The sequence below is a fragment of the Oncorhynchus mykiss genome, chromosome 16 (assembly GCF_057628025.1).
Source record: "Oncorhynchus mykiss isolate SJ-2025 chromosome 16, ASM5762802v1, whole genome shotgun sequence".
Taxonomy (NCBI): Eukaryota; Metazoa; Chordata; class Actinopteri; order Salmoniformes; family Salmonidae; genus Oncorhynchus; species Oncorhynchus mykiss.
The window spans coordinates 17781907-17798592 of NC_143037.1; the positions used below are offsets into that span (position 1 = coordinate 17781907).

At 44.3% G+C, this 16686-nt stretch overlaps 2 protein-coding genes across 4 annotated transcripts in view; one reads left to right on the top strand and one right to left on the bottom strand.

Moving 5' to 3' along the window:
* LOC110491490 (proto-oncogene Wnt-3-like) overlaps nucleotides 1-3119 on the top strand; it is a 30153-nt gene extending 27034 nt beyond the window's left edge. For both annotated transcript variants that reach the window (XM_021564973.3, XM_021564974.3), the window contains exon 4: nucleotides 430-3119. In XM_021564973.3, coding sequence (XP_021420648.1) covers nucleotides 430-909 — 480 coding nt within the window. In that variant the 3' untranslated portion in view covers nucleotides 910-3119. The remainder of the gene's footprint in view (nucleotides 1-429) is intronic.
* Nucleotides 3120-4969: 1850 nt separating this feature from the next.
* The window catches only part of LOC110491491 (vesicle-fusing ATPase), a 47721-nt gene continuing 36004 nt past the window's right edge, over nucleotides 4970-16686 (bottom strand). For both annotated transcript variants that reach the window (XM_036946369.2, XM_036946370.2), the window contains exons 11-22: nucleotides 14907-14981; nucleotides 14431-14618; nucleotides 13512-13607; nucleotides 12730-12886; nucleotides 11286-11419; nucleotides 11141-11207; nucleotides 10788-10867; nucleotides 9682-9816; nucleotides 9436-9549; nucleotides 7060-7115; nucleotides 6882-6956; nucleotides 4970-6751 (exon numbers count right to left, since the gene is read on the bottom strand). In XM_036946369.2, the coding sequence (XP_036802264.1) occupies nucleotides 6926-6956; nucleotides 7060-7115; nucleotides 9436-9549; nucleotides 9682-9816; nucleotides 10788-10867; nucleotides 11141-11207; nucleotides 11286-11419; nucleotides 12730-12886; nucleotides 13512-13607; nucleotides 14431-14618; nucleotides 14907-14981 (1133 nt within the window). In that variant the 3' untranslated portion in view covers nucleotides 4970-6751; nucleotides 6882-6925. The remainder of the gene's footprint in view (nucleotides 6752-6881; nucleotides 6957-7059; nucleotides 7116-9435; nucleotides 9550-9681; nucleotides 9817-10787; nucleotides 10868-11140; nucleotides 11208-11285; nucleotides 11420-12729; nucleotides 12887-13511; nucleotides 13608-14430; nucleotides 14619-14906; nucleotides 14982-16686) is intronic.

The window sequence follows — 16686 nt, forward strand, 5'->3', positions numbered from 1 at the left end:
CTCCCCTCTCGCCCAAAGGTGCCACAAGCACCTGCCTTCCGGCGCAGGTGGGGGAATTCTGCAGCTAAATATAGCCAGAGAATTAAAGCTAAGCAAATCTAAACAAAGGCTAAGAGAGCCGGTGGCGTTGCTCAGGTGAGTGCAGTGACTTCTGAGGGAATTAGCTGCTGCACACTGCAAAGGCCTGCCTCTGTTTCACAGCTGCCTGAACTACACCTGAAGACTCAGCCAAGTAGCATGTTGTTCTCAACCTACAAGTCGGTCGTCACTAGCCAGGTTATTGGTAAGAGTAGTTAATCAAATGGACTTTCCGGTAGTAGACTGACAAGCTACCAATCGATATCACATTTACACTGTGCTGAAAGAAAACAGGATTATTCTATCAGTTTCTGAACTGTTTCCTTCTCCCTATTTCTCTTTTTTTCCCAGACCATCCTGGACCACATGCACCTTCGCTGTAAATGCCATGGTCTGTCTGGCAGCTGCGAGGTGAAAACGTGCTGGTGGGCACAGCCCGACTTCCGCATGCTGGGTGACTACCTGAAAGACAAGTATGACAGCGCCTCGGAGATGGTGGTGGAGAAGCACCGAGAGTCGCGTGGCTGGGTGGAGACGCTGCGCGCCAAGTATGCCTTCTTCAAACACCCCACGGAGCGTGACATGGTCTACTACGAGGGCTCGCCCAACTTCTGCGAGCCCAACCAGGAGACGGGCTCGTTCGGCACCCGCGACCGTGCCTGCAACTTGTCCTCGCACGGCATCGAGGGCTGTGACCTGCTCTGCTGCGGCAGGGGCCACAACACCCGGACTGAGAAGCGAAAGGAGAAGTGCCACTGCATCTTCCACTGGTGCTGCTACGTCAGCTGCCAGGAGTGTGTGCGTGTCTACGACGTACACACATGCAAGTGAGAGCCTGTGCGCTCGCTCAGACAGACGGACAGAATGATGGACCATAGTGCCCATCGCAGACACACAAACACACACACTGCAGTCCTTGCATATATACAGACAGACAGACAGGCACCAATGAGGAATGGCACTTTGTACTGGAACTCTATTCTTCTGCACCCTTGTAATAAAATAAAAAAAACATATCCTTCTTCCAAGCCCTGCATCCTCCTCCTCTATTTGAGTAGGTAGTTCCACGAACGGACATATGGGAGGGCCCATTTCCTTTGGAACAAGCTGTCAGTTTGACCTGTTCCCATTCCTGCACCATTGGGCCATGACCCCTTCTTTATTTATTTCCCCCACACACGGCTGTGCAGTAACCGATGACTTTCCAGACCGTTGCTATCGAATTGACATATTTTTAACTAACACCTGATTCCACCAGTCAATCACCTGGCTGGTCGACTATTGAGAACTAAACCAACTCTCCAACAGTACTAAACACACAGCAACAGCCCAGGAACCTACCATTTTAACTACTGAACCCACTGAGTGGCTGTTACTGGACCCTTCCCTCCTAAACTAAACTACTGAGCTGATGAAATCTCCTCTTTCCCAACCCCTGCACACTGTACTGATACTGAACTACAGCTGTCGCCTGGCTGGGATGCCTGATGCCTGGAAGATATGCTAGAGCCTGATTTTATAGCCCCACATTTCTGAAATATTAGCAATGGGCCAGGACTGGAGGTGGTATGCAGGAGGGGACATGTGCAGGAAACAAACACACTCGTTTCCACTAACGAACATTTCTGCACGTATGCACTATTCAGCTGAACAAGAACTGTCTAGAGGTAGTGAAACGTTGGCTATTGCTATTTATGAGAGAAAATGCATTCTTCTTGTCTTAACCAGTTACGTTCTAACATACAGTAACACAACTGAGATTGTTCATCTCATTCAGATCAGAGACGTTTTGCTGTAATTTCCCCTTGAGTATGAAACAAGACAGATTTACAGTATTTGAGGAAATTATAATGAATTATAAACTGGGTGGTTTGAAGCCCTGAATACTGATTGGCTGAAAGCCATGGTATATCAGACCGTATACCACGGGTTCGACGAAACATGTATTTTTACTGCTCTAATTATGTTAGTAACCAGTTTATAATAGCAATAAGTAACCTCTGGGGTTTGTGCTATATGGCCAATATACCACGGCTAAGGGCTGTGTCCAGGCACTCCGCGTTGCGTCGTACATAAAAACAGCCATTAGCCGTGGTATATTAGCCATATCCCACACCCCTCGGGCCTCATTGCTTAAATGTCATATAGAACAAAACATTCACAACAAACAGGTAGGGTTCAGGTATGAGACTTTATTGGATTCATTCGTCATCAGTTTATTTTGCACTTGCAATAGGCCTAATGCTAATGAATTATTCTACTCATAGCAGTCATACTACGACAATGAGATCATTTATCCAACACACTGACAGTCCATTTTATTATGTTCCTCATAATACTGTGAAGTCCTTGTCTAAGCTAAACCCTTCTCTCACCAGTGAAATGTGATGACAAGTGGAGACCAGAGGGGAGAGAGCAGAAAGTGTCCTAATAGGCCTCTTTCCTCATCTCCTTCCCTGGATTGCCACTGATGTGAAATGTCTTGACAATAGAAGCAATATGGTGGAATCCTGTTCAGAGATTTGAAGTATCTGTGGGAAACAACTTAAGGAGACGAGGGTAGGGGGGGTTACTTAGTGTTTTGGGACACAGCCAATGTGAGTGAAGGTGAATGTGTGTTTGTGCTGCTTCGAGTGACGGGTGTTAGGGTTAGAGGGATGGCAGGCAGGCATGCTGGCTTCACAACAGTGGAACAACCTGTGAGAGGTTTCCACACAACATGTTCTGACAGTCCTACGTGCTTCCTATTCATTATATTTAACAACAAAAATACAACTTACCTAGGTAGTGTAGACTCCTCCCTTTGTGACATAGCTTAGTATCTGCGTCACCCTCCAAAAGGCTCTCCCTACACGGGCCCTTTCTGTGTTCAGTTCCTTCCTTTCCTCACCGCTACATCCAAAGTTTTGTACAAAGGTTTTAAAGTTAATAATTCCCTTTTTATTTTATAATCTGAAAATGTTATGTTTTTATAAATATAATTTATTATACAATGTATATATCTGTATGACTGAACTAAGATTATATATTTGAAGAACAAATGATTGGCTCATGCTTTTGCTTCTTAGACAGAGGTACTTTTCTAATCATTGCAGTTTGTGGGCATCGATTCCTCTACGTTTCCTTACCAAATCATGTATATGGGCATTGCACATAACACTACTGAACTAATTTCTTACATGGCAAGCTGTGATGGTGTTCCCAACTGTGATACAGTTATCAATCGTACAATCCTTTCAATACTATAAATCAGAATGTCTCAATCTGCTCTAGGACACATCTGTGAAATGTCTAATTTGTCTCGGTCCATCTCATTTCCCCCTGATAATAGGTGAATGACAAGTAAATTACCACTGCATCTGCAGCATCAATCAATAATACACATATTTATAAAAATGTTCAGAAGAGTACTGTACGAAATCTTCATTAATACAATTGCAACTTGCCATAAAACATTTCTTACAGCATCCAAGACTTCATTACAAATAGATTTTGGACAAAAGGCGCACTGGTCACAGCAAATAATGTATAGATCTGGTTAATATACATATATACACTCAGTGGCTGATTTATTAGGTACATTACCCATTCACAAAAATGGTTAGCTCCTACAGACACGTGGCCAAGCTTGCTATATAAAGCAGGCAGACAGGCATCGAGGCATTCAGTTACTGTTCCATTTAACGTTAGAATGGGCAAAACGAGTGATCTAAGCGACTTTGATGAAAGGTCGAAGGAGAATGGCAAGAATCGTGCAAGCTAACAGGCGAGTCCATGGCCCCATCCTGCTTGTTTACAACAGTACAGGCTGGTGGTGGGTACGTAATGGTGTGGGGAATGTCTTCCTGGCAAACATTAGGTCCCTTGATAGCAATTGAGCTATGTTTCCATGCCCCAAAGAATTCAGGCGGTTCTGGAGGCAAAGGGGGGGGTCCGACCCAGCACTAGATGGTGTACCTAATAAACGGGTACTTGACTTGTGATTATCTGAAGAAAAAAAAAACTGCATACTGTAGCTACTGTATGTAAATTGAAGTTTGTTAGGCATGCACACAAATGGGGTGAGAGGTGGTGCAATAGTTTCTAATATCGACATTATTCTTCTATTTTAGGGGGCAAACACTCAATAGAGTACCACAGTATGAGTCATAATACGAACGGCCCAGTACATCACGGGGGACAAGCTTCCTGCCATCCAGGACCTTTATACCAGGCAGTGTCATAGGATGGCCCTAAAAATTGTCAAAGACTCCAGCCACCCTAGTCATAGACTGTTCTCTCTGCTACCGCACGGCAAGCAATACCGGAGCGCCAAGTCATTGTCGTTCTGCCCCTGAACAGGCAGTTAACCCACTGTTCCTAGACTGTCATTGAAAATAAGAATTTGTTCTTAACTGACTTGCCTAGTTAAATAAAGGTAAAATAAAAATTTTAAAAAACGCAACAATTAATGGTTTTACTGAGTTACAATTTTAACAAATTCATCAGGCCCTAATGTATGGATTTCACAACTGCACATAGACCCACCCACTTGGAAGCAAGGCCCAGACAATTTCCCCACAAAAGGGATTTATTACAGACAGAAATACTCCTCAGCTGTCCGGGTGGCTAGTCTCAGACGATCCCCCAGGTGAAGAAGCCGGATGTGGAGGTCCTGGCCTGGAGTGGTTACGATGTGGTCTGTGGTTGTGAGGCCAGTTGGGTGTACTGCCAAATTCTCTAAAACGACATTGATGAACATTCAATTCTCTGGCAACCGCTCTGGTGGACATTCCTGAAGTCAGCATGTCAATTGCACGCTCCCTCAAAACTTGAGATATCTGTGGCATTGTGTTGTGACAAAACTGAACATTTTAGATTGGTCAGTTATTGTACCCAGCCAAAAATAAGCTTTTTGTGCATATGGAAGATTTCTGTGATCTTTTATTTCAGCTCATGAAACATGGGACCAAACACTTAGATTTCTTTAAATGGATAATTCTGTAAACTGTCTTATGCACTTTGACCCAATACCTGTTAACAAACGCACCTGCTAGAGATGACGTGCAGGAGCTTGCAGGGATTTGAAGTTTTGTGTGATGTCTACTTTGATGCTAATTAGCATTTTTGAATCAGAGAGTGAATAGAGCCGAAAATATTGAGATGAACATGTTTATCAAAAAGTCACAACACGATCCTTATTTTAAGTGTTTCTAAAATGCAAAGGCATGCCAGAGGGTCTCCAGAGATCCTTCATAGAGAACAGCACAATGCAGAAAAAAAAACCTGTCAACAGTATCATGTGTTCGCACACGTGTGTCTGTGTGAGTGGTTGGGGAGAGGTTTCCTTCTAAAATGGTCTGGGTCTGAAAATGAATCACTTTTTCCAGTTACTAGCTAATCAATATTAGTAACATTATTATTAATTCATAACAATTATTCACAAAACAGACTGCTGTGATACTTTGGTCCTATTAGGTTTTGTGTGAGTAGAGTTAAGAGTAAGGCTTGGAACCATCATTTCCTGGAATGATAATAAAATCTAAGCACATAATATAGTAGAGCACACACACACAATACATGCTGCAATTAATCAGCTTCACCATCATGTGCATATGATGCATTTATAGAGAAGTTTGACTGGTCAGTTATGCATACAATTTGAAAATTGCTTTTGTCAAATGCATTATGCCCAATGTTGGAGTTGCATCAAACTCAAATAGGTCATCATTTACACAGAGTACAAAACATTATAAACACCTGCTCTTCCCATGACAGACTGACCAGGTGAAAGCTAGGATCCCTCAAAATTAGTGTAGATGAAGGGGAGGCGACAGGTTAAAGAAGGATTTGGGACAGCCTTGAGACAGACATTTGAGAAATGGATTGTGTAGATGCCCATTTAACCTCTGAATGGCACAAGACTAAATATTTAAGTGCCTTTAGACGGGGTATGGTAGTATGTGCCAGGCACACTGGTTTGAGTGTGTCAAGAACTGCAACGTTGCTGTTTTTTGTTGTTGTTGCGCAACAGTTTCCCCTGTGTATCAAGAATGGTCCCCTACCCAAAGGACAGACAGAAAACTTGACAACAGTGGGAAGCATTGGAGTCAACATGGGCCAGAATCCCTGTGGAACGCTTTCGACACTTTGTTGAGTCCATGCGCCAACAAATTGAGGCTGTTCTGAGGGCAAAAGGGAGTGCAACTCAATATTAGGAAGGTGTTCCTAATGGTTCATACACTCAGTGTACATGGTTTTGCATACACTTTTCTCATGTTTAGTTATAAACATACATTTGATTTTTATACATAAAATCCCCTGGAGTGCTAGCAGCACAAATCACAACACTTTGGATGCATCTCAAATGGCACACTATTCCTTATACAGTGCACTTCTTTTGACCAGGGCCCATAGACATCTGGTCAGAACCTAGTGCACTATACAGGGAATAGTGTCATTTGAATCACAACACTTTGCCTTCAGAAATAACAATTACAGACTTAGTTTACACACACAGAGAAGTAGTGCTGATGAGGAAGGAGGACGACGCTGGTCGATCGAGTTGCCATGGAAACACACGGTACAGCGATTTACGTGGCGAGCGTTTGCGATGGCCAGATTAGGTCGGAGATATAAAATCTCTCGCTCACTCCATCTTGCCGGCCGCATCCGGGCTTCCACTCCTCGCCCACTGAGGGTAAAATACAGAATAAAAGAAGTGGGAGGAGTTAGAAGAGCAGGAAGGAAGAGAAATAATCTGTTAATTTTGTTCCAAACCCACTCTAACACGCCCCTGCTCTACTCTCTGTTCAAGCACTTACTGTGAGAGGCAGCTACTGCTGGGCAATGCAGCTCCACCATGGGCTTAGATGGCTATGTGCTTGTCAGAACCCAGCCTGTGGGGAGGGAAGGAAATATACATGGATTAAACAGTCAACCAACTACACAAGAATTAGCTGGTGTGAGATTGGGGACAGAACAGAATAGTGCTCTACTTACGCTCCCTGTTCTCTCAGCAGGGTCAAGAACTTACTAACTCGGTATTCAGGATCCATCTGGAAGACACACACGTTAGCTCTCTGTGCATATGTCCATACACTGGCCTTCATAGCCTCCTTTCCTATAAACGTGTCGAAAAGTACAGGCCCGGGGCCAGCACAGCAAACGTTCACGCAGGGCTGTCTGTAATTGGCTGGGAAGGTGTGAGTGAGGGGCTCACAGAAACAATGTTACGTAACAATGCTGATATGTGGTAGCATTCAACTATGGTCGTCTTCTCCATTTATGATGGAGATATAGACTCAGTGCACAGTTTATTAGGTACACCACCCTGTTCACAAAATGTTTCACGTGGCTGTGGCTTGCTATATAAAGCATGCAGACAGGCATGGAGGCATTCAGTTTTGCCCATACAGTTAGAATGGGCAAAAGCGAGTGACCTAAGCGACTGAGCATGGTATTATTGTCGGTTACCAGACAAGCCAGATCCAGTATCTCAGACACAGTCGTCCGACTGGGCTTTTCACGCACAACAGTGTCGAGGGTTTACCGAGAAGGGTGCGACAAACAAAAAACATCCAGTCAGCGGCAGTCCTGTGGGTGTGCGTGTGTGTAACCTTTATTCAACTAGGCAAGTCAGTTAAGAATTTGTTCTTAACTGACTTGCCTATTTAAAATGACGGCCTACCACGGCCAAACCCGGACGACGCTGGGCCAATTGTGCGCCGCCCTGTGGGACTCCCAATCACGGCCGGATGTGATACAGCCTGGATTCAAACCAGGGACTGTAGTGACGCCTCTTGCACTGAGATGCAGTGTCTTAGACCGCTGCGCCACTCGGGAGGGTGAAAACAGCTCATTGATGAAAGAGGTCGAAGGAGAATGGCAAGAATTGTGCAAACTAACAGGCGGCCCACAAACAGGCAAATAACGGTGCAGTACAACAGTGGTGTGCAGAACGGCATCTCGGAACTCACAACTTGTTGGTCCTTGTCACGGATGGGTTATTGCAGCAGACGACCACACCGGTTTCCAATCCTATCAGCTAAAAACAGTGGGTACTCGATCACCAACACTGGACAATTGAAGAGTGGCGAAACATCCCCTGGAATCCCAGTTCCTGCTACGTCATGCTGATGGCAGAGTCATGATATGGCGTAATCCTGCCTGGTGTCAACGGTACAGGCTGGTGGAAGTGGTGTAATGGTGTGGGGAATGTTTTCCTGGCACACGTTAGGTCCCTTGTTACCAACTGAGCAACATTTCCATGCACCAAAGAATTCAAGCTGTTCTGGAGGGGGGTCCGACCCGGTACTAGATGGGTGTACCTAATAAACTGGCCTCTGAGTGTATATGATTGATTTGGACTGAACACGATTAACTGTGTTACATAAAAGATGTGGAATTTCAGACATGACCTCGAGTTCATGCTTTTCTATAGAGGAAACAGGATTTGAAGATGTGTGTGTGTATCGTGTGTGTGTGTTTGTGTCACGTCGGCGGAGCAGGGAGTCTGTGTGCAGCATGTCTCGGCAGACACTCGTTCATACTTCTCCTGGATGGAGGGAGGGAGCTGTGCGTGTGTGTCGGTGTGCCAACTCAACATGGCTGCATTAGTGCATACCACAGCAATTAGGCTACACGGCATTCAGCAGCCACATGGACAAGCGACCAGAGACCATACAACCAAGCACACCACAGCCACGGTATGTAAACTACGGTTACTACTATATAGTAGTAACACTTGCACTGGATTTTTACACCCTGGTCCTTGGGAACCACATCTGATTCAACCAATTCAAGTCATCTTCCAGCCCTTGATTAGCTGAATCGGGTATGTTAGCGCTGGGCAATAACAAAAACATGCACCCCTCTATGAGGAAGTTTCTGGACGGGGCCTAAGAGAGTAACGACCCTCACAACAGTAGATAAGACATTTCCAAGGTGCGATGTGGTCTTTATGTGTGGTATCCCTCTACTAGTCAGAGCATGTGAACACATAAGACAGAGAAGTATGCGGAGAATGATCGGGAACTATAGCGATGACATTTTTGGGGCTCACCACAAAAATCACTGTTGAATCCAAACTGGTTTTAATGAAAGGTCGTAATTAACAGCAGGTTGTTTTGACTGAAACCAGACGAGATTCCATCTGTGACTCCCAAGACTGTGGTTGTCTAGGCCGGAGTTCTCCAACTCACGCTCTGGGAGAGCTAAAGGGTGTGTGTAGGCTTTTGTTCCAGCCCAGCAGTAACACATCTTAACCCGCTAATCGTGGTACAGATTGAAGAAGGCCACGGTTAGGTGATTATTTGATGGTTAGTGCTGGGCTGGAATAAAAACGTGTCACCTAAACCGGGGCTTTGTCTCTGTCACCTGCACTGCCATCTCGATGACCATCGTCAGCTTCTTGATGCCGATCCACACCGCCTGGCTCTTCACAGCCTTGGCAATGGCTGCCCGCTCTTTCTCCTGGAAACTCCCCAGCATCTACAGCAGACACAGAAGCAGTTTAAAAGCTCACGCAACAAATCCATCACTACTTATCACAACTTTAAAACCGGAGAGCGAGGAACATCCATTTCTGTGTCTGTGTGTGTGTGTGTGTGTGTGTGTGTCTACCTCCAGGGCTTCAACCAGCTGCTCTCCTCTAGAGATGTTGGGGATGTGGATGGTGGTACTGAAGGCGTCCAGCATCTCCATCTCCTGCAGCACGTCCTTCCTGCTGGTGGTGCCAATGATCAGCAGCTTACGGCCCTGTGTGTGTGTGTGTGGGGGAGGGGGGGGGCACACACATGATGGAGAAGGAAATTAAGCTCAGTGCCAGACAGGGCATCCTGTACCATATCATGTACGGAAGTGTATCAAACACATTTCAAAACGGCGTACTTCACATCATCAATGGGTTGGAAAAGGTGGGGTCCCTACTGCCTAATATGAGCCTTGTGGATTTTTATCAACCTTCTGCATTTTTATCAAGCTTGATTCTGGCCAGTCTGTCAGTCTCTCCACGGTCAACCACCTCTACATAGCTGCTTAAGTCTAGGTGACTCTGAATCAGGAAAGTGGATAGTTTCTTTCCCCAGAGGCCCTAGTCGCTCGTTCGGGGCCAGAGGAGAGGAGGATTATGGGCTGCCCCCCCCCTCCTCCCATTGTGCGGAGGGGGTGTGCCCATGCATGCAGATGAGGTACCACACAGGCGGCGGTGCTGCCAGGTTGTCCCCCCACCCCCCCGGCTCTCTCACAGAGCCCATTCTCTTCTGTTGTCCCCCCCCCTCGAGGCAGGCCTCCCCTGGCCTCACCCGGGCCGGGCACCCCGCTGGGCCTGGAGCTTCACAAGCCTGGAGAAGCAGCCCCGGCTCCCATTCACACCCAGCACAACAGCCTGCCTGGACCAATACATTATCATACTAACTGACAAACGTTCACAGCTGAACGTAGGCCTACAGCCTTAAATGTGGTAGTGTCTTACATTCAGGAGATATAGCTCCTGCACACAGAAACACAGGGGTAAAGATGTATACTGTCCCACAACTAGGATACACTTTGATTCACTCTGCATGGAAATGACTTGCATTACTGGGGGCATCAGTACGATCTGCTGACATCTGTCTGCCACTGGCAAAATAACGACTAGAGCATACACAGAAACACTTAAATGCTAAGACTAAACACACACACACACTCTCTCTCTCTCAAGTAAGTGCCAAAGTTCACAGAATACTGACTTTGGGAGGGGGTTTCTTGAGGAGAACCAGCAGAGCTTGAAGGACCAGGTTTGAGAAACGAGGGCCAATCGGGACATAGTCTGAGAACAAGGACACCAAAGCACAAAGAGAGAACGAGAATTTAGAATAAATATTCCGACCTCGTGATTCAATGATCTGTGGACTTTTACCATCAAAGTGATGCTTGGGTGGAAAATATAAGAACATGGTTTTCCAACACATGGTTCTTTAAGAAGGTCTGTATCCTAAGCAAACTGCCCAGTGTTTACTGTATGTTACAACCCTGAACTTAGGATACTTAAAAAAGAAACGAAAAGGAGAACAGTGTAACGACAATGCAAGCAGGACCTTACCCAGCAAGCGTTCAATGTCGTCCACCACTACACAGCTCAGCTGGGACTTGTAGGCATCTTCAAATATCTGGAACAAAGAGGGTTAAGGGTGGTCAAGACACAGGTACTGACACAGGTATGTGTGTGTGTGAAACCCTTTCCTCACCTTCTTGATGGCCTGGCACTTAGCGATTTCGGAGTGACCGATCATCTTGTCAGGAGAACAGATCTTTATAAAGGGAAACTGGGATTCCTCTGCAATCTTAGCAGCTAGGGCCGTCTTTCCACTGTTGGGGGGACCTAGGAGAGAGAGAAAACAGGATACTATATATACACCGCTATCCTGTATTTTGAACCAAAGGAAGTCTTAATGATAATATGACTATTTGAATAAATATTTGCATTTATCAGTATGCTTAAATATATCTTTCAGCTCTTATAATGTCAAATGTTGGAAAATGTCTTTATTTTATATATCTTCATTTTACCATCTTCATGCTGGTGTCCCTTTTAGCAGTAAAGGGGTAAAAAAATATATATATACTATAGATACTATAGATGTGTTACAATGTTCTATAGTATATTCTATAGATGTGTTACAATGTAGTATATTCTATAGATGTGTTACAATGTTCTATAGTATATTCTATAGATGTGTTACAATGTTCTATAGTATATTCTATAGATGTGTTACAATGTTCTATAGTATATTCTATAGATGTGTTACAATGTTCTATAGTATATTCTATATATGTGTTACAATGTTCTATAGTATATTCTATAGATGTGTTACAATGTAGTATATTCTATAGATGTGTTACAATGTTCTATAGTATATTCTATAGATGTGTTACAATGTTCTATAGTATATTCTATAGATGTGTTACAATGTTCTATAGTATATTCTATAGATGTGTTACAATGTTCTATAGTATATTCTATAGATGTGTTACAATGTTCTATAGTATATTCTATAGATGTGTTACAATGTTCTATAGTATATTCTATAGATGTGTTACAATGTTCTATAGTATATTCTATAGATGTGTTACAATGTTCTATAGTATATTCTATAGATGTGTTACAATGTTCTATAGTATATTCTATAGATGTGTTACAATGTTCTATAGTATATTCTATAGATGTGTTACAATGTTCTATAGTATATTCTATAGATATACTATAGAACATTGTAACAGTTGGTGTCATTGCTTTTCTTACATGCACTGACTTTGCTCAGAGCTGCTTTGCTGAGGGAAATTTGAACTACTATGTAAGATGCTGTGAGATGCTCCCGTGTGGCGCAGTGGTCTAATGTGTCACTACAGACCCTGGTTCTATCCCGGGCTGTATCACAACCAGACGTGATCGGGAGCCGCATAGGGCGGTGCACAATTGGCTACACGTCATCCGGGTTAGGAGAGGGTTTTTCCCGGGGTAGGCCGTCTTTGTAAATAAGAATTTGTTCTTAACTGAATTGCCTAGTTAAATAAAGTTTCAATAAAATGCGCTGGTTGTACCTAGCTACCTTAAGATAAATGCACTAACTGTAAGTCGATCTGGATAAAATTGTCTGCTAACTGATTCAAATGTAAAAGTGTGTGTGTTACCTTCCAGGAGCACAGACACCAGCGGTGTGCGGTCGCTGTTCTTAGTCTGCTGCACCAGCAGCTCCCCATCATCCAGCACAGCAGTCACCGGGTCACCCCACTTTATGATGCCATTCATGATGTAGCTGGCATAGTCCTCAGAGTTAGTACCAAACGCCTGGCCATTGGAGAGAGAGAGAGTCAGATCCACTAAACCAGGGATCCCAAATAGGCAGCTCGCTGGTCAAATTCAGCCTGCGGGGGATTTTATTTGGCCCCCCAAGTTTTTTTTCGCAAAAACATTCGTTCTTGAATATTAAGACTGTATAATTACCAGGACATGGGCTCAAAGTGATTTTAACGAAGGAAATCTGTTCCCAAGTATTCCCACGCATAAATAGAGAGGCATAAGTGATCGCTTCCAAATGTAATCAAGGTTTGAAAAGATTCTGTTTTTGTCAAATACTATATCTGTTTGGGGTTACTGCGGTCAATTTGCAGTGTACAAATGATTTATATTTATGTTCCGGCCAACCGACCATGCACTCAAAGAAAAATTGGCCCACGGCTGAATGTAACTGGGGACCGTTGCTCTTAACCATCCATAGCCTGAAAGGGTCCCTTATTAAAATCACTTCTGAAAAATAATCTCCCTGTGTATAGTGGACACTGCCATCAACTACAAGTGGATGATGACATTTTTGTAAGTCCAAATGTTGAGGGGGACTTTTGGATGTAGGCAATGGTAAAGAGAGGGGTCTGGAGAAAGGTAAAGAGATGGAGAACGGAAGGGGTCTACTCACAGGTTTGATGTCGTTGTCCAGCGAGGCCAGGAAGTCATCTCTGTGGACCTGCAGATTCACAGCCTTCTCCAGGTCCACCTCCACGGTGGCACTGGCCTGCAGGGGGACAGAGGGACATGTTATTAGGATGGTCCAATACAGACGGTTAATAGATGTTCAACTAACTATCAACAAACTGTTCGACTAACTTTAATGCTAAACCCTGACACTAGATTTACGAGACAAAATGTGGACAAAATGTTCAAGCTAATAATTGATAGTATCTACCTTTATTTAGTCCTGTAATGATGACAAGCTAATAGTGACTTTTAGGTCTTACTGATTTAACACACACACACACACACGCACGCACGCACGCACGCGGCCAGATTAAGCGAGGTGGTAGTCTGTTAAGTGGTCTGCCCCCCCCACCACACTCCTGGACCATATTAGAGGGTGATGACATGGACAGACAAGGGCTTACACAGGTGGAATGGCTGGAGTGCTCCCTCCCCTCTGTCTCTCTCTGTACTTATCACTCGTTTTCTCCCTCCCTCCCAGACGAGAGTTGTCTGACCTTTCCGCTCTGATGGAGCACTTTGTCTCATGACTGATTTGTGAAATAACTACGAGACCTACAGCCCCTTAACGCATAAAGATGGTCAGTTGTAGATTTGATGTTGAAGAGGAGAGAAAAACGCCCTCTATCTTGGCCAGGGCTGCCTAACCCTCTTTCTGGAGATCTAATGTCCTGTAGGTTTTCAGTCTAACCCTAACTTAATATATCTGAAATGGCTACTTAAGGTCTTGGCGAGCAGCCAATAACTAGAACCAGATGTGCTAAATCAGGGTTGGACTGAAAAACCTTCAGGATGTTAGCTCTCCAACCAGGAGGGTTGATCTAGGCTAATGAAAATGGCTGCCTGTGTGTGATATTGACCTTGATGTGTCGGTTCATGGCAGTGGACTGGGCAGCTCTGACCAGCCCCTCCAGCTCGGCTCCGCTGTAGTTCTTGGTCTCGGCGGCCAGCTCACTGACGTCCACGTCGCTGCCCAGCAGGTTGAACTGACGCATTTTAGCCGTGTGGATGTTGAGGATCTGGACACGCCCCTTCTCATCAGGCAAACCTGGGGGAGGAAGCGCGAGGGGAAACGTCTCGTATATATCTGTGTTTTTTTTACTGCATAACTGCATACTGTACAAGAGATGGACCTGGAACAGTAGAAATGTCTGGGTGGTGTTTTGTTGGTTGTCGGGTAAAAAGGTACAACATCTATAAATAACAATGTCTTTCTCAGAAGAAAAGAAACAGCCTGAAAACAAACTAAAACCGGAATACAGTAAACTGACAAAAATTAAGCAAGGTCTTTGGTTAGGGTGGATGCTTTGTGGTGTACTACGTTGTGCTTTCTTACCGATCTCCATTTTGACTTCCAACCTGCCTGGTCTCAACAAGGCCTCGTCTATCAGGTCCGGCCTGTTGGTCATTCCTTAGAGGCACAGAGGGAGAGATAGAAGGAGAGGGAGAGATAGAGGGAGAAGGAGGATGAGATGGAAGAAGAGGGCAAGAAAGGCATAGCTCAGATAATCCCGCTCATCTTCTCAGACCACAACTCGACCGGTCAGTCAAGCAGACTGTGGCCCTACTACATACTATTTTAGAAAGTACTGTTTAGTAAAAACGTAAGCAGTAAGCAACAAATATCAACATACTACTCAACCATACTGATAAGGCGTCATCTAACGCGCAATCATGCTTGTTGCGCGCCATTCATTCATTTTTGTAGTGTCCCCTATTCTGTCCCCTATTGATTAATTGATCTTATAAACTGGTTGGTTCGAGTCCAGAATGCTTATTGGTTGACAGCCGCGGTACAGTATATCAGACCATATACAACAGCTATGGGATGTAGCCAGGAAACCTGCGTTGTGTTGTGCTTTAGAACAACCCGTAGTCATGGTATTTTGGTCATATACCGCACCCCCTTAGGCCTTAATCAGACTAAACAAAAGATAAATAACTTACATTTTTCAAAACGAATCCAAGTGGTTGGACTTATTGCAACTGTTTACAGAGATGGTTGTTCCAGTTTCGATGGTTTAGGTAGTCTTGTTTGACAAGCTCTTCACCATAGCAGTCGTTCTGAATGTAGGTTGTCGGTGATAAAAAAAAAGTTCAAATTGTTGAATATCCTCCCTCTGGCTGGATTCCAATAGGAATTACAAATCATTTCACTAGCCAGCATATTGTGACTTGCAGATCTGATATGGCCCATGAGCCAAGACTTCAGTGTTTTGTTAGACTTCAGTGCGGCTTTTGGCTTTATCGAACATAGTTGCTGCTGGAAAAACGTGTGTTATGGCTTCACGCCCCCTGCTATATTGTGGATAAAGAGGTACCCATTTAACAGAACACAGAGCGTGTCCTTTAATGGAAGCGTCTCCAACATATCCCGGTAGAATCACGAATTCTCCAGGGCAGCTGTCTAGGCCCCTTACTTTATCAATCTTTACTAACGAGTAAAGCCAGTGTGTCTATGTATGCGGATGACTCAACACTATACGTGGGAGCTACTACAGCGACTGAAATGACTGCAACACTTAAAGAGATGCAGTTAGTTTCAGATTGGGTGGCAAAGAATAAGTTAGTCCTAAATATTTCTAAAACTAAAAGCATTGTATTTTGAACAAATCATTCACTAAACCCTAAACCTCAACTAAATCTTGTAATAAATAATGTGGAAATTGAGCAAGTTGAGGTGACTAAACTGCTTGGACTAACCCTGGACTGTAAACTGTCATGGTCAAAATATATTGATACAACAGTAGCTAAGATGGGGAGAAGTCTGTCCATAATAAAGCGCTGCTCTACCTTCTTAACAACACTATCAACAGGGCAGGTCCTACAGGCCCTAGTTTTGTCACACCTGGACTACTGTTCAGTTGTGTGGTCAGGTGCCACAAAAAGTGACTTAGGAAAATTGCAATTGGCTCAGAACAGGGCAGCACGGCTGGCCCTTGGATTTATACAGAGAGCTAACATTAATAATAGGAATGTCAATCTCTCCTGGCTCAAAGTGGAGGAGAGATTGACTTCATCACTACTTGTATTTATGAGAGGTATTGACACGTTGAATGTCACCCATGCATACCCTACAAGACATGCCACAAGAGGTCTCTTTGCAGTCCCCAAGT